The 21,418-nt window shown below is 40.8% G+C and overlaps 1 protein-coding gene and 1 pseudogene across 1 annotated transcript; one reads left to right on the top strand and one right to left on the bottom strand.

Moving 5' to 3' along the window:
• The first annotated feature begins 200 nt into the window (after positions 1-200).
• On the top strand, positions 201-15,465 carry DNAJA2 (DnaJ heat shock protein family (Hsp40) member A2). Its single transcript, XM_081806631.1, has 9 exons — positions 201-394; positions 1,846-1,905; positions 2,206-2,429; positions 5,034-5,114; positions 5,366-5,499; positions 7,942-8,138; positions 13,048-13,192; positions 13,369-13,496; positions 14,241-15,465. Exons 1-9 carry the CDS (start codon positions 317-319, stop codon positions 14,430-14,432), a joined length of 1,239 nt encoding a protein of 412 aa, XP_081662757.1. The 5' UTR covers positions 201-316; the 3' UTR covers positions 14,433-15,465.
• Positions 15,466-19,230: 3,765 nt separating this feature from the next.
• On the bottom strand, positions 19,231-19,749 carry LOC145717484 (COX assembly mitochondrial protein homolog pseudogene; annotated as a pseudogene).
• Positions 19,750-21,418: the final 1,669 nt, after the last annotated feature.

The following is a 21,418-nucleotide window of genomic DNA, read 5'->3' on the forward strand; positions in this document are numbered from 1 at the left end:
AATTCTTGGAAAGCGCGGGTCACAGTTCTCTCAGTTTCTACGCTGGACCCCGCCCCGGTGACTGGACCCTGAGGAGAAGGGAGCCTTCCGCCGGGTCCTTCACCACCACGACCCCCAACGGCCGGGGCCGAGGGCTCAGGGGCGGACACCGCGCAGCGACGTCACGGCGCGCCGTGCGCCGGGTCAAAGTTCAGCCCCGCCCCTCTTCCCCCTCGCTGTCTTCCTTGGCCTGCGCTGCCGCCGACGCCGCTGTGGGCCTGGCTTCGCTCCGTCCGCTCCGTCGCCTTCTTCCCTAAGCGCTGCCCGGCCGGCCGCCATGGCAAACGTGGCCGACACCAAGCTATACGACATCCTGGGCGTCCCGCCCGGCGCCAGCGAGAACGAGCTGAAGAAGGTAGTGGGGAGCGGGACGGCCGGGCAGGGTGTGAGGGGCGCGGGCCTGCTTTGCTGAGGCGGCCAGGCCGCGCTACGGGGCTGCCCACGAGCCGGCGCCGGACGTGGCGGGCTCAGGCTGGGGGGCGGCGGCGGCAGCGAGACCGGCCTCGGCTGACCTTGGGCCGTCGGCCCCGCCTGCCCGCAAATGCAGCAAATAAAACCCGCCTCTGCGCAAACACGACGAGAACGCTTCATTCCTCCCTCCCCCGGCGGGCGCCGGAGGCCGGGCGCTCCCGGGAGGTTGCAGCCTGCGCGGCCCTCCCCGCGCGGAGGTCATCACCCTGGAAAAACAGGTTGGACAGAGGCGCGCAGCGCATCCCGGCCTCGGGGGAGAAGTTGTCCACGCCGCGGTCGTCGGCTTCGGAGCCGAGTCCGGGCTGGGTCTAGGGCCTGGCGGGAGGGTTGAGGCCGCCCCCGCCGGCGCCTCCGGGCGGTTGGGGATGTTTCCTGGGTGCCGCAGCCGCAGGAGCACCTCCCACTCTTCCTCCTTCGCCCACCGCCCCGTGGGTCTCTGTTTGGGTGTATTGTTCTGTGGGCAGGTAACCTAGATGTTTCTGTACTCGGTTCAGGAATAAGTCGTGGGTACCAGCCAAACACCTGAGTGTACACTAAAAATAAATATAAGGCCTTATTGCTGTCTGCAATGCTGCGAATCTTTGATCTCAGGATTTCAGAGCACTTGCGGCATTTGACTGAGCCCTACTCGGTCTTCACCGAGCTTAGAGTATCCAGATTTGTAAGCTGAGAAAAAATGAGACTGCTCTTTAGGCATTGGGACGGGTAGAGTTGAGAGTAAAATGGACTTCCTGTTACCTTACCGGAAATGCTAGTCTGTATTATATAATTCATGTGTCTGAATAAAGACTTAAGTGCAGTATATTCTAGCCACCTAAATGTATGCAACTTCAGGAAGACTGAAGTTACTCTAGTTAATTAATACCCTGATTAATCTGCCATATGAAAAAATAAAAGGAGCTTCTCTTGATGTTTCAATTAGAGGGAAGGCAGGAGCCATCCTGAGCAGAGGTTCTTACCTTAGCTTAATTTTTAGTTAAAATATTTCGCAGTTTTAACAAACTTAACAGTCATTTCTTTAGCGTTCATTAGAGTTTTCTTGGTCTGGTTACTGGCCATCAAAGACATTTGACAATAGTGAAAATATGAAATTTTTCGATATTTTGTTTTTGGTTAGTGAGTAAACAGTATTGAGGTGGATAAATTAGTAAACAATATTGAGATATTTTCTCAGCTTACGAATCCAGTTTGTCAGTCTCAATGAATAAAAGATGTTTTTGGAAGGTGTGATTTTAAAACATTGCTTCTCAGAAAAATGGATATTTAGTACTCATAAATCTTTAAATCAGATTTTGTATGTAACCTTTTTTTTTTAAATTTTCTTTTTTATTGAAGGCATACAGAAAGTTAGCCAAGGAATACCATCCTGATAAGAATCCAAATGCTGGTGACAAAGTAAGTTATTTGAGATTTTGCCCCATGAGGTTTCAGTTTTAAATTGCCCTGCTTCAAAAAAGTCAAGAAAAGTCCCATCTCTTACCATAGAGCCAAAGTTTTACATGAAGAGTATTTTGGTTTTGTAATGGGAATGCTAACATTCCGGGCAGTGGTAGGTGGGAGATAGGACCAGAATCAAACCAAAGGTAATTTATAGCTTTTGTTAGAATAATTGGATTCCAGATTCCTGTAGCCTTTGCCCCACTCCTCTACTTGAAAATCCAGTTGTTTTCCTTGTTACTTTTTTTTCTTTTATAGTTCAAAGAAATCAGTTTTGCATATGAAGTACTGTCAAACCCTGAGAAGCGTGAATTATATGACAGATATGGAGAACAAGGTCTTCGGGAAGGTAGCGGTGGAGGTGGTGGCATGGATGATATTTTCTCTCACATTTTTGGTGGGGGATTGTTCGGCTTCATGGGCAATCAGAGTAGAAGTCGAAATGGCAGAAGAAGAGGAGAAGACATGATGCATCCACTTAAGTGAATATCTTTTTTTCTTTTTTAAAAAAATATTAAGTACTATTTTTTCAAGTAGTAATGCTTAGTAAAGATAAAGGTATCAAAAACGTCCTATTGTCAGAAAAAAAAATCTTCCATTTCCTTACTATCCTCATTGGGTGACAAAATTAAATTTGATAACCTGGGTGTTTGTATTTTGCTATAGATCTTAAAGGATGGTTGATATTTCTACAGAGGAGGCAGATGGTTTTATATTGGTCTGAAGCCGCTTGTTACTACATGATTTAAAATTTCAGTTATGAAGATTATTTTCTTTTTAAGTATTTAAATTTTTCAAGTTACTTTTTATTTAAAAACTTAACACAGTGAGTGACTCTGACTAGTTTGTTTACATGTTACAGTCACTCATTACTTGATCCTCCATGTGAACTCTCCTAAATTGGTTTCCATGGAGCTTGCTGGCTTCTAGCCTGACATTAACCTGCCAACATATGAATGGTGTCTGACCTTGGTCTTAGACTGTGAGCCCATGAGCTCTACAATATGAAAATAGCTATTTTACTTTGCAAAGTTTGTGAGGTCTTTTATCCTCTTTTCATGAACCAATAATGGTTTTACTAGCAAATGCCATAGACTTTCAAGTGTTTATTTAAAATATTTCATATTACCTAATTTATATGTTTGAGTAGATTAGAGGAAGTGTAAACTACATTGTTTGGATCTCATTCTTAAATTTGTATTTTAAAAGACTTTATCCTCAGAAATTATCATTTGGATATTATTCCAAGAGTAATAGTTGTACAGTGTGATTAGTTCTTTTTTTCTTTGATACAAAAGTGATTTAAGAAGTAAATAAGATCAAAAAAGTACTTGCTGTGTCTTAAAAAATTAATATTCACTTTAAAATTTTTTTCATTGTATACCGCAAATGCTATTTTCTTTTAACATTATTTAAAATTTACCTATTGTTATCAGCACCATGCTCTAACCAACTGAGCTAACCGGCCACCCTAAAATTTACCTATAGTTATAATATTTCATTTTGGGTGTCTTTATAATATTCAGTTCCATGATTTATTCAAGCATTCACCTTTTCTAGAGGATGTTGCCAATTTTTTTCTGTAGTAAATAGCTGCTTTGAGTATCTTTATATACAGCTTTGTCTTTTCTTGGCAGAGATTCTCAGGCAGGCATCAGTGTTTTGAGGCTGATAAATACAACTAAATTGCCTTGTAAAGGATTGTGCCAGTTTAGCACCATTGGTGGAGAGTGCCAGCTTGGCCAGACCATTACCCACATTTTTCCTTCATTGGCCATGTTTGTTGAAGTGTGTGTTTTTCTGGCCTCTTAGGTAGTGGTTTTGCATACTAAGTGTAATTTAATATGTAAGGAGGAAAAGATCTACCTCTTTGCCTTCTGTAGATGATTTGGTTAAAGATTGTTATGAGTATAAAAGACAGATGCAGCCAGTTGCTTTTGTCTGATTAAGCTGTAGCTATGTTATTATTTGAAAGTGTTGCTAATGTTTTGTCCATCAGTGTTTTATTCTTATACTGTCTAGAACGTATAAATTTAAGCTTGAAATAATGATTTGGGGAAAGTTGGAATGCCACAATATAAATAGTATAGGTGCTTTGCAAAATACTTTTAACAATTGTTCCTCTATTTTAAAGTAAATCTTCACTGCTAAAGCAGTTTTAAAAACACAGTGAGAAGGGTAAAACCACATTAAAAGCACTGCGTTCAGATCCTAAAAGAATAGTCTTTTTGAGACTTGATATACATAGGTTTTTTTGAGGTTAGTTTGGAAATGAATGGTCCTGTAATTCAAATATGCTATATAAAGGCGAATTGGGTTTTATCAGTTACGCATTTTTAATAGGCTTTTAAACTCTCCTTTTTTTTTTCTTTTTTTTTTTTTTGATGATAGACCCCTTTGGAAATTTGGTAGAAGTTCAGATATATAATTTTGATTATAAGTCAGTGGGTCCTTAAGACCTCTTAAGCTTCTAGGCTCCCTGTTGAAAACCTTTCCCTCCTCTCTGTCACACTGCTGATAAGGTTACTTTTGTTTTTGAGACATACGCTATCTAAGTTGCATATAACTCCCATAAGTTGTAATATAACTTTGTCACCTTTCTAAAAATTGTCCTTGGGGGGAGCAAAGCCTTTAGTAGAGCATGGACTTTGGAACAAAGCTGCCTATGTGATCAAGTAAGGCAAGTTAACCCGTCTGTTCAGTTTTGTCTTGTAAAATGAGGATAATAATTGTACCTCATTCCGAGGGTTGGATTAGATGAAGGGTCTCCTGCCTGAGGCCAGAAGAAGGTTGTGATGCTTGAGTTTGTTCAGTTATCAGCTCTGTCAGAAAATGTAGCATAACAAATTGTTAGCCTGATCCTATAGGTTGTGGCTTTGAGCACCATGGATACTGTCCATAATCATAAAAGTCTTCTGCTTATTTGAGCCACAAAATAAAACTTCGATCAGTTGACTTAATTAATGTAAGATGATTTTGAATTCTTTAAAAGGTTATAGTGGAATTTGCTGTATCAGCGGTCATTTATATCTTGAATTTAGGAGAACTTGGCAAAATTTGATTGGACCTAATTCTTTTCTCCCCAGAGTGTCTTTAGAAGATCTGTATAATGGCAAGACAACCAAACTACAACTTAGCAAGAATGTACTCTGTAGTGCATGCAGTGGGTAAGTGTGTGTTCAGGTTTATGAAATAAATTTCCGTCTGTTCTTTCAGTGACACTTTTAGTCTCTACCAGGTAAAAATTGTTCATGATTTAAACTACCCAACATAGAACATTTTCTGATACATTTGAAAGTCAGTTTAAATACTAGTCATTGGGGGTTGAAGATGAAGGTAAAAAGCACATTTCCTGTTTGTCATGGCCAGTGGAATGGTCCGTGGGCAAAAATCTAATTTATATATTTGCTTGCTTTAGCCAAGGTGGAAAGTCTGGAGCTGTTCAGAAGTGTAGTGCTTGTCGGGGTCGAGGTGTACGCATCATGATCAGACAGCTGGCTCCAGGAATGGTACAACAGATGCAGTCTGTGTGTTCTGACTGTAATGGAGAAGGTATGCATGCCAATACTTCTCTGCTTTTATGTTGAAATGGATTAGAAATGCAGGAATTGGAGAGGCTTACAATTTTTCTTTTTTAATATGTGTTTGTATTCATCTTATTAAAGAAAAGATAGAGTTCTAAAAGAAGAATGTGAAAATAATTATTCTATTATGCATAGGCCCAATGAACACAGTAAATTTGTATTATGTTCAATAAAATGTTAGTCTTTAGTTCCGAAAGGATGGGCAAAGTCCTTTGTCCCTTTATATTATTAAAGGTTATATTTGATAAAGAGGGAGACAGCAAATTGTTTAGTTATTCTGATAAGTGGAGGATTTTACTGTAAGCTTTAGCTAGCTTTTAAGGATAGGTAAGGGGAATTGAAGCTTCTCACAGAAGTAAATACTTTAGGTTTTAAATGACTTTGAAATACTTAGGCTCAGAGTGATTTCTGAAACTACTACTCACCTCTGTCCTTGTAGTGCTTTTTAGCCATAGACAATATATAACCAAATGGGCATGACTGACTTCCAGTTAAACATTTCTTAGAAAAACAAGGGCATACCCAATTTGGCCTGGGGATTTAGTTTACCAGACCCTGTTCTAGAGCAGTGCCATCTAGTAAAATTTTCCTACAATGATGGAGATGTTCTATATATGCAATGTTGAGTATGGTCACCACTAGCCACCTGTGACTATTCAGTACATGAAATGTAGCTAGTGTGACTGAGGAACTGAATTTTTAATTTTAATTAATTTAAACTTTAAATAATCACAGATGGCTGGTGGCTACCTTATTGGACAGCACAGTTCTAGACCATCTTTTTCCAAATTACTCCAGGAAGTGGTGAAATAATGGAGAAACTGCATATTATATTCCCCTCCTGGAAAGTCTTAGTGCACTTTACCTTATTAAAGCCTCTTAACAGTTCCTGCTATCAAGAAACCAAAGTTTACTGAAATCTTTACCCATGTGCCATTCCATTATGAGGAACTGGTGTTTTGCAGAACATACTTTTTGAAAGCAGTGTTCTAGAAATAGTCCCTCAAGTCATTAATTATACATGTTACCTAAGCATTAAAGTGTGCCAGTAATCAGCCAGTAGAAATCAATGCTATTTTTTCACATGTAGAACTTCAGTTTTACTTTATTATACCACTAATTAAATGTTTCAGAAGAACACATAGAAAAGAAGCTGTGTTGTCCTAAACGTGGTATGGGGGTACTCAGTGTCAGCTAAAATTTAGCCATTTCTTAATTGGTTTTGGAAATTTCTCAGTGATAGCGTACCTAAATAAAAGGAAGATCTGTAATAGGACATCTGAGCAGGGGTTAGTCTAGGAAATAAATAAAATCTCCTACCAACTATACAATGTAATAATGAGCCATAAAAGATACTTAAGTTTTTATTTGGGTTGTCTCTGTCAGCAGAGTTAAACTTACTTGAAACTAAGCCTGAAAACAAAAAAGGAAGTAGCACTTGTAGAAGCTTCAGCATCTGACCACCCTTTTTTTTTTCCTTGAAGCTTAGGCTTTGTTTTAACTTTAGAAAATAGAGTCAGGAGCCAAGAGAGTAGTGTTTAAGATACATTACATTTCTCATACGTTTCTTTGAAATAGAGGGAACCAGTTAGCTGGGTCCTTCAGGTAACCTGTAGTAAGATGTGAGTTTCTGTTATTAAGAATGATAATTTAGGGCGCCTGGGTGGCTCAGTTGGTTAAGCGACTGCCTTCGGCTCAGGTCATGATCCCAGGGTCCTGGGATCGAGTCCCACATCGGGCTCCCGGCTCAGCAGGGAGCCTGCTTCTCCCTCTGACCCTCTCCTCTCTCATGCTGTTTCTCGCTCGCTCTCTAATAAATAAATAAAATCTTTAAAAAAAAAAAGAATAATAATTTAAACAAAACTTTAGGGGCACCTGGGTGGCTCAGATTGTTAAGCGTCTGCCTTCAGCTCAGGTCATGATCCCAAGGTCCTGGGATTGAGCCCCATGTCGGGCTCCTGGCTCGGCGGGGAGCCTGCTTCTGCCTCTCCCCCTGCTGGTGCTCTCTCTCTCTCTCTCTGTCTCAAATGAATAAATATAATCTTTAAAAAAATATATAAAATAAAAATAAATAAAATTTTAGATAGCAGTTAAATGCACAACATTTATTTAATGAATAAAAACATTATTAAGACGTATCTTAAGAGTGCAATGTAGGGGGCACCTGGGTGGCTTAGTCGTTAAGCGTCTGCCTTCGGCTCAGGTCATGATCCCAGGGTCCTGGGATCGAGCCCCGCATTGGGCTACCTGCTCGGCGGGAAGCCTGCTTCTCTCTCTCCCACTCCCCCTGCTTGTGTTCCCTCTCTCACTGTGTCTCTCTGTCAAATAAATAAATAAAATCTTTTAAAAAAAAAAAAAAGAGTGCAACGTAGTACTCTTGCTGGAAGTTTTAATGTTACTCTCTTTCTAGGAGAGGTAATTAATGAAAAGGACCGCTGTAAAAAATGTGAGGGGAAGAAGGTGATTAAAGAAGTCAAGATTCTTGAAGTCCACGTAGACAAAGGCATGAAACATGGACAGAGAATTACATTCACTGGGGAAGCAGATCAGGCCCCAGGAGTGGAACCAGGAGACATTGTTCTTTTGCTACAAGAGAAGGAACATGAGGTAAATCCCTTTTTGTTTGTTTGTTTGTTTGATTTTTGTTTTATTCAGAAATGGGTCTTGCGGTCAAGATACAGGTTTAGATCTTTTTGGGTTCTTTGGAACAACATTGAACATAAATGAAGTTAAGTGGTTGGGCTGAGTTTATAAGAACTGACTTGCTTAGTAGACCAACAAAGCAGGTGCTTTCAGAAGCACTGAAAAGGAGTCAGTTTTGGTTCCAGCTCAGCCATTGATTAGCACTATAATCTTAAGTAATCCTGTTGTGGTTATACCCCAGTTTCCTTGTATGAAAATAAGGGCATTGGGGCGCTTGGGGGGGCTCAGTTGTTAAGCGTCTGCCTTCCACTCAGGTCATGATCCCAGGGTTCTGGGATCGAGCCCCGCATCGGGCTCCCTGCTCCGCGGGAAGGCTGCTTCTCCCTCTCCCACTTCCCCTGCTTGTGTTCCCTCTCTCACTGTCTCTCTCTCTCCTAATAAATAAAATCTTAAAAAAAAAAAAAGGGCGGGCGCCTGGGTGGCTCAGTTGGTTGAGCCACTGCCTTCGGCTCAGGTCATGATCCTGGAGTCCCTGGATCGAGTCCCGCATCGGGCTCCCTGCTCAGCGGGGAGCCTGCTTCTCCCTCTGACCCTCCCCCCTCTCAAGTGCTCTCTCTCTCATTCTCTCTGTCTCAAATAAATAAATAAAATCTTTAAAAAAAAAAAAAAGTAGGGCATTGGACCAGATTATCTAAGGCAGCTTATTTTTCATTGTGAAACTCCTTTGATAGAGGGTGAGTGGTAGATAGGGCTTCAGTCTTCAGTGCTGCTCTCTTGATTAGTTTTTACATACTGGGTTAACCATGTGAGCTTTTCTTAAAAGGTTCTGCAGTTTAAGAAAAACTATTTTGGGGGCACCTGGGTGATTCAGTTGGTTTAAGCATCTGCCTTCCGCTCAGGTCATGATCTTGGGGTCCTGGGATCGAGCCCAAATCAGCCTTCCTGCTCAGTTGAGAGTCTGCTTCTCCCTCTCCCTCTGCCCCTCCCCCCACCCCTGCTTGCATGCTCTCTCAAATAAATAAAATCTTAAAAATAATTATTATTATTATTTTGGATATATATTGTATGTTATGTACAAGGCATAATTAACTGGTCCAACGATCTGGTCTAGTGTATATTATTTTGATTATACCATTGCATGTGTATTTTTTTTAAGATTTTACTTATTTATTTGACCGAGCGGGAGAGCACAAGCAGGGGGAGCAGCAAAGGGAGAGGGAGAAGCAGGTTCCCTGCTGAGCAGGGAGCCTGATGCAGGGCTCGATCCCAGGACCCCGGGATCGTGACCTGAGCTGAAGGCAGACAGTTTACCGAATGAGCCACCCAGGTGCCCCCGCACGTGTATTTTTTAATGTGCTATAGAGTATACTGTGGACCTTTATTCTTGAAGACGGTATCTGGAGCTATTCAGGAAACCTCTTTAGTAATCACCCAGATTCTGATTTTTGACAGGGTTCTGGCATTGTACTTGACCACATTGACTTGAGTTTCTCTGAAGGTCCTTATATCACAAGTCAACCACCTTTTTAGTTTGTACTGAAATTTTCTCTCTTTTGGTGGTGATTTCTACAAGTAAGGTAAATTTTGAAAATCACTTAAAAGAATCTAATAGAGAGTAAAGCCATATTGAGATGTAGATTCTGGGAATTAGATTGGTTAGATTAATTCTCTAACTAGATTGTGGCTTGCTCTCCTATACTACTAACCTTTCTCAGGATAAATTTCTTACCTCAGCAAAGCTATAAATTACTATATATATATCTAGGCCCTTTGTGGATATTGCCAAACGTACAAATAGCAAGGGCTTCCTGCTTGCTAAAAAATAGTAATTCCTAAAATTCTGCTTTAGGGTCTTGTAGGTTGAAATATTTGTAACCCTGTAGTTGTTTTCCCCCAAAGATTTATTTATTTATTTGAGAAAGACAGAGTTGGGGGGAGGGGCAGAGGGAGAGCAAATCTCAAGCAGACTCCACACTCAGTGCAGAGCCCAACATGGGGCTTGATCTCACAACCCTGATAGCAGGACCTGAGCCGAAAGCAAGAGTCTGGACGCCCAACTGACTGAGCCACCCAGGAGCCCCAAAAAGAGCTGTAACTCTTTTAAAAGATTCTCTGTTAACTGGCATTGTAGCCATTTCTTCATTTGTTCAATCATGCCTTTCATGCACAACACCATGTAACAAGGCAGAAAGGCAGAAAGATAGCTAGGTAATTGAGATGTTTATAATATGCTTGGTTATAAACTGTATTGTAAGACGGTACAGACAACATGTGGGTATTTTCATTGATCTATCATTGGAATAGTTTTTTTTTTTTTAAGATTTTATTTATTTATTTGACAGAGACACAGCGAGAGAGGGAACACAAGCAGGGGGAGTGGGAGAGGGAGAAGCAGGCTCCCTGCAGAGCAGGGAGCCCGATGCAGGACTCGATCCCAGGACCCTGGGATCATGACCTGAGCTGAAGGCAGTCGCCTAACCAACTGAGCCACCCAGGCGCCCTCATTGGAATAGTTTGAGGACAGTTACCAAATGGTGTGTGGCATGCAGCAGCAGGAGGGTAATGGAGAAGTTAAGAAGTAATGTTTATTTGGAGGAGAGTTTTTGGTATGTCAGACTGGTGGTGAAACTTTTTTTTATCCTACATTCAGTCTTTAGTGTTGCTACATAATTGAGTTAGGATTTTTAAAATACAGATTACTGGATTTGGAGACAAGGATCTAAGTTCTGACTCCCCATTTAGTACTAGCTTTGGGCTCCATGGGCTTGGCTTTGCTTTCTAAATACAAAGTAGTCGTCCCTCAAGGATAATGTAGAATCAGATGAGATCTGATTCTCAGAATAAACTGCTTTTCTTTCTTGGGGCTGTGGGGAGGCGTTTGGAAGAAGGTCACCTCTTAAAATTGTTGGAAGTGGTGGAATTGCATGGAATTTCCAACAGACAGCAGATGTAACTGTCTAAAGTAGAAAATAGGAGATGTTAGAGGTTAGAGTGGAAGTTCAGCTGGTGAGAGGTCAAAGGATGTTACTTCATCCTTTGGGATGAATTTTAGGGTGAAGTAACTATGAAGAGACTATGGTTTTACTATGACCAGTAAAGTAAATTGGAGCCCGAGATTTAGGCTTTTGTTTAATTAATACCACTGAAAATATTAACCTTTCTTTTTTTTAAGGATTTATTTATTTCAGAGAGGGGAGGGAGGGCGAGAGAATCTCAAGCAGATTCCCTCGTGAGCACAGAGCCAGGATGCGGGCTGATGCCATGACTCTGGGATCATGACCTGACCTTAGCCAAATCGAAACCAAGAGTCGGACGCTCAACTGACTGAGCCACCCAGGCGCCCTGAAAATGTTAGTCTTCTAAGAAAATTTGGCTAGTCTCAACTAGTTCATGAAAAAGCTTGTAGTTATTTTGTTTGGGGCTTTTTTTTTACTCCCAAAGTTTGTGCTGAAGGAATTGTCAGGCCATGAGATTAGGGTGGGTGCTATAGCTGAAACATACAAATCTCTCTTTTTTTTTAATGTTTATTTATTTGATAGAGACACAACGAGAGAGGGAACACAAGCAGGGAGAGTGGGAGAGGGAGAAGCAGGCTTCCCGCCGAGCAGGGAGCCCGATGCGGGGCTCGATCCCAGGACCCTGGGATCATGACCTGAGCCGAAGGCAGACCCTTAACGACTGAGCCACCCATGCGCCCCTCATCAGTTGCATATAGCACCCAATACTCATTACATCAAGTGCTCTCCTTAATGCCCATCACCCATTATCCCATCTCCCCTCCAGCAATCTTCTTCCCTCTTGTTGAGTCTCTTACGGTTTGCTTCTCTCTCTATTTTTGTCTTATTTTTCCTTCCCTTCCCTTATGTTCATCTGTTTTGTTCTTTGGAGGAGAGACTATTTTGTATTGAAAAAAATCTAGGTGACCTTTCATTGCAGTTTTGTTTCATCTTAAATTTCAAAAGCGAAGTATAGATATTTGTAAATTCTAATAAGCAAAAACTATAAGTAAGGTATGTGTGAAATTGGATGTATTTTTCCTACACGTTGAAAGCTCAGAAATACACTTGATGTTTATTGAATAATCTTTGCATTACCTAAGCCATAGACTAATATTGTAATTAGTCACTGTTGGCACTGCTGTTTGATTTATATTTATCTAAGCAAATTTTGAATTTTAGGTGAGGTCATACTTACTTGTACATGTGTAAAGCATGATATTGAGCCCATTTAGTGGTTGAGCTTTTTATGTTGAACTTGGGCTCTCCCCTTCCCCTGTTACAGTCATGTCTGGGGAGCACTTCCAAGATGAACCTCTTCTACAGAATCCTGCTGGACTGTCTACACCTTTTTTTGCTCAGAGGCAGGGTCAGGAAATGAGCCACAGTTGCAGAATATCTCTGGTTCTGTTTTTTGGAGCCTGAGCTATGCTTTATTAGAGCCAGTTTTCTCAATTCCAATGCTTTCCTTTCCTTTTTTTTTTTTTTAAGATTTTATTTAATCATTTGACAGCGTGCACCAGCAGGGGGGAGGGCAGAAGGAGAGGGAGAAGCAGACTCCCCACTGAGCAGGGAGCCCAATTCAGGGCTTGATCTCAGGACCCTGGGATCAGGACCCGAGCTGAAGGCAAATGCTTAACTAACTGAGCCACCCAGGTGCTCCTCCCAATGCTTTTCTGATAGGTGTTTCTAGTATATTACATGAGAATAGCTAGGTTTCTTTATATAAATTTAGGGAATTAGGGATGACAACAGTTTGGCTTTTACAATGAATGGTAGAATTAAGGTTTTGAAATCATTTCAAGGAACACAGCACAACAGGGTATGGCTTCATAATTTTTTTTTTTTTAAATGTGTTTTGTATGCTTTATTTGTAGGTGTTTCAGAGAGATGGGAATGACTTGCACATGACATATAAGATAGGACTTGTTGAAGCTCTATGTGGATTTCAGTTCACATTTAAGCACCTTGATGGACGTCAGATTGTGGTGAAATACCCCCCTGGAAAAGTAATTGAACCAGGTAAATCTTGATTTTTGTCTAATCCAGGATTCCATGTAGTTTTGTTTTCGTTGTTGGGTTTTTTTTTTTTCCAGTTTGTAATTTTTTTATAGTAGGTGACTCTCAAAAGAATTATTGAGCACCTTTCTTCTTGGGTAAAATTCTAATAATTTCCTTTTTACTTACTCAAATAATAGGATGTGTCCGTGTAGTTCGAGGGGAAGGAATGCCACAGTATCGTAATCCCTTTGAAAAAGGTGATCTCTACATAAAGTTTGATGTGCAGTTTCCTGAAAACAACTGGATCAACCCAGACAAGCTTTCTGTAAGTGTTCTCTCTAAATATAAGCAACAAATTACTTAAAGTTTAACAGTGAGGTGTTTGTCACCTTTGATTTGTTTTGGGTGCTAAGATTTTTTAACATTTGAGTGATTGTTGGGCTGTCCTGGTGATTATTAAAAGCAAAGCTTGGTGTGCCTGGGTGGCTCAGTTGCTTAAGCATCCAACTGTATTTCAAGCCCCATGTCAGGCTCCTCACCGGATGTGGAACCTGCTTCAGGTTCTCTCTCTCCCTCTCCCCCCACCCACACTCTTTGTTTCTCTCTTAAAAAACAAAATAACAACAAAAACAAATCTTGCTGGTGTAAATATTGATGATGCCAAGCAGGGAATAGTAAAGAATTAAAGCAGACTGGATGTAAGTTGGTGGTGGAAGGATTGGGACTCCCTGGACACCAGATCCCTCCCCTAAAGAGGCAGCCTTTCGAAAGCTTAGCATTAGTCCTTCCATGCAGGAAGGCATGTTTTCTGTAAAATTTTCCAGCGTTTAAATGTTGGCAGCTACTTCTGGTCTTTTGTTTTCTAAGCAGTGGTTGGGTTTTACAAAAGATGTCTGCATATTTGATCTGTGGGTCATTAGTTTGTGATCTCTGGTTTAAAGTGCACTATATTTATCTATTTTAACTCTCAAAGAAGCATATACCTTGGATATACCTTAGATTGTATCCAAAGGGAAGTTGAAGATAGCTCACAAACTAACCTTTTTGTTTTGTTTTGATTTTCATAAAGGAGCTAGAAGATCTTCTGCCATCTAGACCAGAAGTTCCAAACATAATTGGAGACACAGAGGAGGTAGAGCTTCAAGAATTTGATAGCACTCGGGGCTCGGGAGGTGGTCAGAGGCGTGAAGCCTATAACGATAGCTCTGATGAAGAAAGCAGCAGCCATCATGGACCAGGAGTGCAATGTGCCCATCAGTAAACTCTGCAAACAAATTGCACAGGTGGATTTTCTTTCCACATTTGCCCGGTTTGCTTTCATCGATCCAGCTGGAGTGTCTGGTCAATCCAGAGGAACTGATGGACATCTGTTGGTCTATGTGTAACTTTTAAAATTGGTATAGTATCTACAGAGTGTATAATTTAAACTAACCACAAAGCTTTACATCTTCATTTTGACTGTTCTGTAGCAGAATAAAGCACTTGAAAGGAAACAAGACTCCCTTTCACACATGGGTTATAAGTTTCAGTCCTGGTATCTGTGCTTGATTTTTATCAGTTTTGTGTAGATTTTATGTTTCATATTTTAAATCCAAATCCCACATTGTAAAGTTTGTGTACAATTTGTCCTGAAGCTTTGTGTTTGGCTGCACCTGCATAAGCTGCTACAAATAGAATAAAGAATTTCATAGCCTGTATCTATCGTTTAGATGCATGGAAAAATGGGCTTTGCACACAATGGGTTTGGAGCTGACTGGGAACAATGGAGAAAAAAATAACATTAGCTGTGGTTGTAAAGTCCTTCCCCCCCCCTTTTTTTTTACCATCTTGTGAAAGGTTTCTGAAACTCGATAATAAAAAGCAGTTGGTATAAATTATTCTTTGTGTCACATTTTTAGAAGGAAGAACATACTTTGAACTGTAAAATGTATCCTTAAGCTGGAGAATGTATCCTTCATTCTGGTTCTTAAGCAGCCCTTAAAAACCCATTGGCCTGAAGCCTATGCCTCAGGTACGTGCCCATTTTATAGTTTTAAAAGGCAAAGAGAAAGTTTGATATGTTGGTAGAAACAGGCTTTATTGGCTTCAATTGATGCTTTGTACAGTCAAGGACATCAGAGTTATGTAACTCGTAAGTTATGATCCTGAGCGTTGGGGCCAGGTTAATCTAGCCTCTGTATCTCCCCACCACCACCCCCTTTTAAAAATAAGGTAACAGCAAATCAATATTAGAACCATGTCTGCAAAGAACCTGTTAAAATGCTCTGTTTTCATTAAATGTTAAGTTAAAGATTCTCTGTCTCCATTAAGTTGAATATTTGAGATTGGGGGAAGCACTGATTACTAATGTTTTATAGAAAAGACTCAGGCTGGTATGAGAAAAATCAGGTAAAACTACTATGAAGAGGTTGTTGTGTCGCTCTTCTTTCCATCTTCTATTACCTTCTTTTCATTCCCAGAGTAGATCTTTATAGAACACACTGGAATTTTAGGGAAAAGAGACATTAGTTGTACGTTTTACATCTGTAAAAGAACAAACAGGGAAAACTGAAAGCTAAAATTTAAAAATGTATTATGCCATCCCTGAGCCTAAACACAGTACTTGTAGTTTATTTCTAGGTCTACCAGAACCTGAGTGGGGGGCGGGAGGGGGGAGTGGGAAGTGTCCTGGCATTAATCAAGGCCTGTGAGGTTAAAATTATTGCCCTGTCCTCTCTACCTCCATTGTACAAAAAATACTTTACAACCAGCCTGGGCAAGGTTCAACAGCATCCTAGTTTTGTATCCAAGGTTACTTCCCCATAACCACTTCAAGGGTAAGAAATGCAGTGGCAATATAAAGTTTGTAGCCTTTCCAATAAAGGTTTATAAAACATTAGAGTTGTTCAGTGTAGTCTTTGTTTTAATTCTACCCAGGTGTCCTGGCCGTAGTGAGAGCCAGACGGAAGGAGAATCCAACCCCGTTAAGACCTGTGACTGCACTCGGTTGTGTTCTGCTTTGCAGAATCAGCTTGTGCAGTAGCAGCCGCACAGAGGATCTTTTTACCAACTATTGAAGTAACTCCTGTGCCATTAAATCTGCCTTTTAAAAAAAGGTGTAGAACTCCGTGGTTTCCAGTGTACTTACAGAGTTTGCCACCATCACCACTATCTAATTCCGGAACATTTTCATCACCCCAGGAAAAAAAACCCAAATCCATTAGCATTCACTCCCCAGCCCCTAGTACAGGGACTACCCTAGTTTCATTTTGTATAAAATGGAGTCATAACATCATGTGGCCTTGTGTAAGCTGTTCATTTAGTATGTTTTCAAGGTTTATCCCTGTCATAGCATGGATCAGTACTTCATTTTTATTGTCAAGTAATCTACTGTGTAGCTAGCAATGCCCTGTGTTTGTTTACCCATCCATCAGTTGATGGTCATTTGGGGGTTTTTCCATTTGAATAATGCTATGAATGTTCATGTATAAATTTTTGTACGGACATATTTACAATTTTTTTAGATCTATACCAGGAATGGGTCACATGGTAAGTGTTAATCTTTTGAAAACCTGCCAAACTTTTCCAAAAAGACTGCACCATTTTATAGTCCTACCAGCAGTGTATGAGATTTCAATTTTTCCACTTGAACTGCTAACGTCTGTTAGTACCTGTCATCCGAGTGGGTAATGAAGTGGTTTTTATTTGCATTTGCCCAGTGTCTCATGATGTTGGCCACCTTTTCATGTGCTTACTGGCTATTTGTATATCTTTGGAGAATTGTATTCAAATCCTTTGCCACCCCATACTTTATTCAGATTTTCTTATTTTTTATCTTTTTCTGTTCCAGGATATCCTATTATACTTAGTCATACCTGCAAAGGCTCCTCTTTGCTGTGACAGTCCTCAGACTTGTTTGGTTTTGATGACCTACACAATTTTGAGGAATACTGGTCAGCTATTTTGCAGAATGTCCCTTGGTTATATGTATAAAGTTTCCCACAGTACTAGTTACAGAAATGAATCAGTATATTGTTGAAAAACCTGTCTCCTCTGATCATAACACTTCTGACACTACCTGGAGTTAGTGCAGACTCCGCAGGTTAAGGGCTCAGTCCCACAAGACTGCCCCAACTTCAGGTGTCAATCACAAGTCCCAGGTTGTCACCTACACTTCTAACCAACTGCTCATCAGCGGTACCCACAACCCCCTCCTCAGGTTCGATAACTTGCTAGAATGGCTCACAGAACTCAGGAAAACACTACTTACTAGATTGCCAGTTTATTGTAAAGGATGCAACTCAGGAACACCCAAAGGGAGGAGATGCATAGAGCAAGGGATGTGGAGTTTCCATCCCTCTGAGCACATCCCTCTCCCAGCACCTTGATGTGTTCACCAATCTGAAGCTCTTCTGGACCCTGTCCTTTAGGGTTTCTGGGGAGGTTCCATTACATAGGCACAACTGATTAAATTCATCGGCCATTTGTGGGTTTTTGGGTTTTTTTGTCTCATTAAACTTTGATTTTTAATGGGTCTCAAAATTCAGTGACAGATTTTGGTCAAGTTGTTTCCATTAAAAAGTACTGATTTTAAAAACTAATAACCTAAAACTGCCACACACACACACACACACCCCAAATGGTTCCCAAGCACACACACACACACCCCAAATGGTTCCCAAAACATTGTCCCTGGTTCTACAATGCATTGTTAGCATTAACCAGTCTTTTACTGTTAAACTTAAATGGTGTCATCAAAGCAGTGGACAAGAAGGCAGCTGGAGGGGCGCCTGGGTGGCTCAGTTGGTTAAGCGACTGCCTTCGGCTCAGGTCATGATCCTGAAGTCCCGGGATTGAGTCCCACATCGGGCTCCCTGCTCGGCGGGGAGTCTGCTTCTCCCTCTGACCCTCCCCCCTCTCATGCTCTCTCTCTCTCTCATTCTCTCTCTGTCAAATAAATAAATAAAATCTTAAAAAAAAAGGCAGCTGGAGCTGACAAGGTCGCCAACTATGCCCAGAAAGCTCAGAAGGCTAAATGAGTATTATCCCCCATACCTGCCACCCCAGTCTTAATCAGCAGTGGATGAATGGTTTTAGAACTGTTTGTGTCTTTGACCGTTTGTGATTGAACTTAATCTCAGCCTCTCTTACCTCCTGGAGGTCAGGACGGTGAGGCTGGAAGTTCCAACCCTCTAATCACATGGTTGGTTCCTCTGGTAACCAGATTCCATACTTTGAGACTCATCTCATTTGCATAAAATCAGGTATGGTTGAAAGGGTCTTGTTATGAATAAAAAAGACACACCTCCCACCCCTATCAGGAAATTCCAAGGTTTTAAGAGCTCTGTGCTGGGAACCAGGAATAAAGACCAAATGTGTATTTCTTTTTTTTTTTTTTTAAAGATTTTATTTATTTATTTATTTGACAGAGAGACAGCTAGAGAGGAACACAAGCAGGGAGAGTGGGAGAGGGAGAAGCAGGCTTCCCGCCGAGCAGGGAGCCCAATGCGGGGCTCGATCCCAGGACCCTGGGATCACGACCTGAGCCGAAGGCAGGCGCTTAACGACTGAGCCACCCAGGCGCCCCTCAAATGTGTATTTCTTACTCTATCACAATATCACGGTGTCATCTCCTGAAACATCGCAACACACTGCTGCATGTCAAAACTCTGTCAAGGCACATGTATAAAACTTGTTTCTAACAGGCCTACTTGCACGAGTCAGTCTAGTGTTATTTCAGTGAAACACTGAGAAAGCTTGCTCCCACCATCTGCCTACCATTTGCTTAGTTGTGGAATTCCACAATGATACATGTATGGCGATAGTAGAATTGTAAACCCATACCCACATGAGAAACAAGTTTATCAACTAGTGTACAGTGCTAAGAATAGTTTCTTTTTTTAAGATTTCATTTATTAGAATGAGAGAGAGCACATGAGAGGGGGGAGGGTCAGAGGGAGAAGCAGAGTCCCTGCCAAGCAGGGAGCCCGATGCGGGACTCGATCCTGGGACTCCAGGATCATGACCTGAGCCGAAGGCAGTCGCTTAACCAACTGAGCCACCCAGGCGCCCAAGAATAGTTTCTTTTTTTTTTTTTTTAAGGAAATCTTTATTATTTCCATAGTTTAGGATAAAGCAAACACTTCTTTGAGTCCATTATTTTAGGTGATAATGATTTCCACGAGTATCGGAGCTAAGTATCTGAGTAATTGCCTACATGCTTGTGGGAAGTTTCTGTAGCCTTTTCTTGGCAGGAATTCCAGTTTTTCTGAATTCTTCCCTTTCCTTCAGGTATTCCATTTTGCATTCTTCATAAAAGGCTGGATCATTATAATGAGCAGTTAGACATTCTTTCAATGCAGAATTTTCTTTCCGGCATTTTACTACCATAAGGATTCCAGAGTCCTTGCAACATTTGGTAAAATCTTGAACTCATTCAGAACATCTCTCTCGGGCTTTTTCTCTCATTATTTTAGGAATCAAAACATCCTTTTCGACGTGTATGAGATGCTGCCCTGCGGGGTCGAGCGCCATCTCGGCAGGCGGAGGAAAGCAGCTCCCGGCCGCTCCCGGACGGGGTGGGGCAAGAATAGTTTCTTTTAATTTTACAGATGTCATTTCCAAAGTGACAGGTTAGTAACCTCATGCCCTTCAGGGAGATTGTTAATATGTTGTAATATTATAATGTTAGATTATGTTGTTTGTTCTGCATTTCATCCTAGGAACCACCCCCACCACTTCTAAATGATGTTTTTAAATCTGCATACATTGAAGGTCACTGTGCTATGAAGTTCAGTGTTTTGACAAATGCATTGTGTCATGTATCTACTGTTACAGTGTCATATGGAACAGTTTCACCACACTAAAAAAGTCCTATTCAACCTCCCTCTCCCCCTCCTGAACCCATGGCAACCTCTTCTTACTGTTTCCCACTTTCCCAGAATTTCATATAATTAGAGTGGTATAGTTAGTATGTAGCCTTTTCAGACTGGTTTTCACTTAGCAATATGCATTTAAGATTCATCTATATCTTTTTGTGGCTTGATAACTCATTTCTTGTCATCGCTGAGTAAGATTCTATTGTATGGATGTACCACAGTTTATCTTTTTTTTTTTTAAGATTTTATTTATTTGAGAGACAGAACAAGTGGAGGGGAGAGGCAGAGGGCAAGGAACAACATGGGGTGCAAAACAAAACAAAACATGCGGCGCGATCCCAGGACCCTGAAATCATGACCCGAGCTGAAGGCAGGCGCTTAACTGACTGAGCCACCCAGGTGCCCCCCCAGTTTATCTTTTATCAAGATTTTTGATTTGCAAGATTTTTTTTGCCATTTCATGTGTTGTCTTCCCTTTCTTGATAGTGTCCTTTGAAGCACAAAGATTCTTAATTTTTAAGTCCAATTTATCTATTTTTTTCTTTTGTTACTTGTGCTTTTGGTGTCATATAAAGAATTTTAACTAAAATGTATAACACTGGGGATGGAACCTTCAGTGTTTATTTTGGTACAGTAGCTGCTTTTTTTGCATATAATAATCATCTGGTTCTGGGGAGTAAGAAGGACATTGTAGATCCTACCTGATAACTGATATTTTACCTGGGAAGCCCACATGAAGTTACTGTTAACAATTGTTTCAATTAGGTCTTATGTATTTTGCTGGAAGTACTAATTATACTGACTCATTTTCTTGCCTCTCTTTGCCAACCCATTTACTTATGCCACACAGAGTAAGTAAGATCCAGAAACCTAGACTTCCTTTTTTGGCTTGCTACTTTGCAAGTCTTATGTTCTTTCAGTTTCAAGTAAACACATTTTATATTAATATAAATACTGGAGTTTGATTACAAAGAGATGCATGTGATCCTAATAATTACTCCAAAAGTCTTGTGATTAATTCATCCCCCGTTGCAAGGGATTTGGTAAGATTCTGAAACCCACATAGTCTGGTGCAGACTTCTAGAGAATGTTGTTAGTATAATTCCTGTTTGTTTTTAATTTCTGAAAGTTCAGTTAAATCTCTGGTCAAAGTGAACCAATTGCCAGGACCACCATAAGTCAGGCTAAAGAAAAGGACCTGAGGAAGCTCTTTAGCAGTGGTAGGTTGAAGACCTTCACTAGTGATGCATTTTACTCATCTATGTGTGAACAGCTAATCCCCTCTTGTGATCTACAAATTATTTTCTGTTAGGAAGGCAGCACATGATCATTAAAAAATGAGATTTGAAAAAAATGAATAATCCACTTCTCAAATCCCCTACTAATGAGA

Source organism: Leptonychotes weddellii, chromosome 16, assembly GCF_054177405.1.
Source record: "Leptonychotes weddellii isolate Sample4059 chromosome 16, ASM5417740v2, whole genome shotgun sequence".
Lineage (NCBI taxonomy): Eukaryota > Metazoa > Chordata > Mammalia > Carnivora > Phocidae > Leptonychotes > Leptonychotes weddellii.

Coding starts and splice junctions, on each gene's coding strand:
- DNAJA2 (XM_081806631.1), top strand. CDS start 317: ATGGCAAACGTGGCCGACACCAAGCTATACGACATCCTGGGCGTCCCG. Junction 8,139..13,047: donor TACAAGAGAAGGAACATGAG/GTAAATCCCTTT, acceptor CTTTATTTGTAG/GTGTTTCAGAGAGATGGGAA. Junction 13,497..14,240: donor TCAACCCAGACAAGCTTTCT/GTAAGTGTTCTC, acceptor ATTTTCATAAAG/GAGCTAGAAGATCTTCTGCC.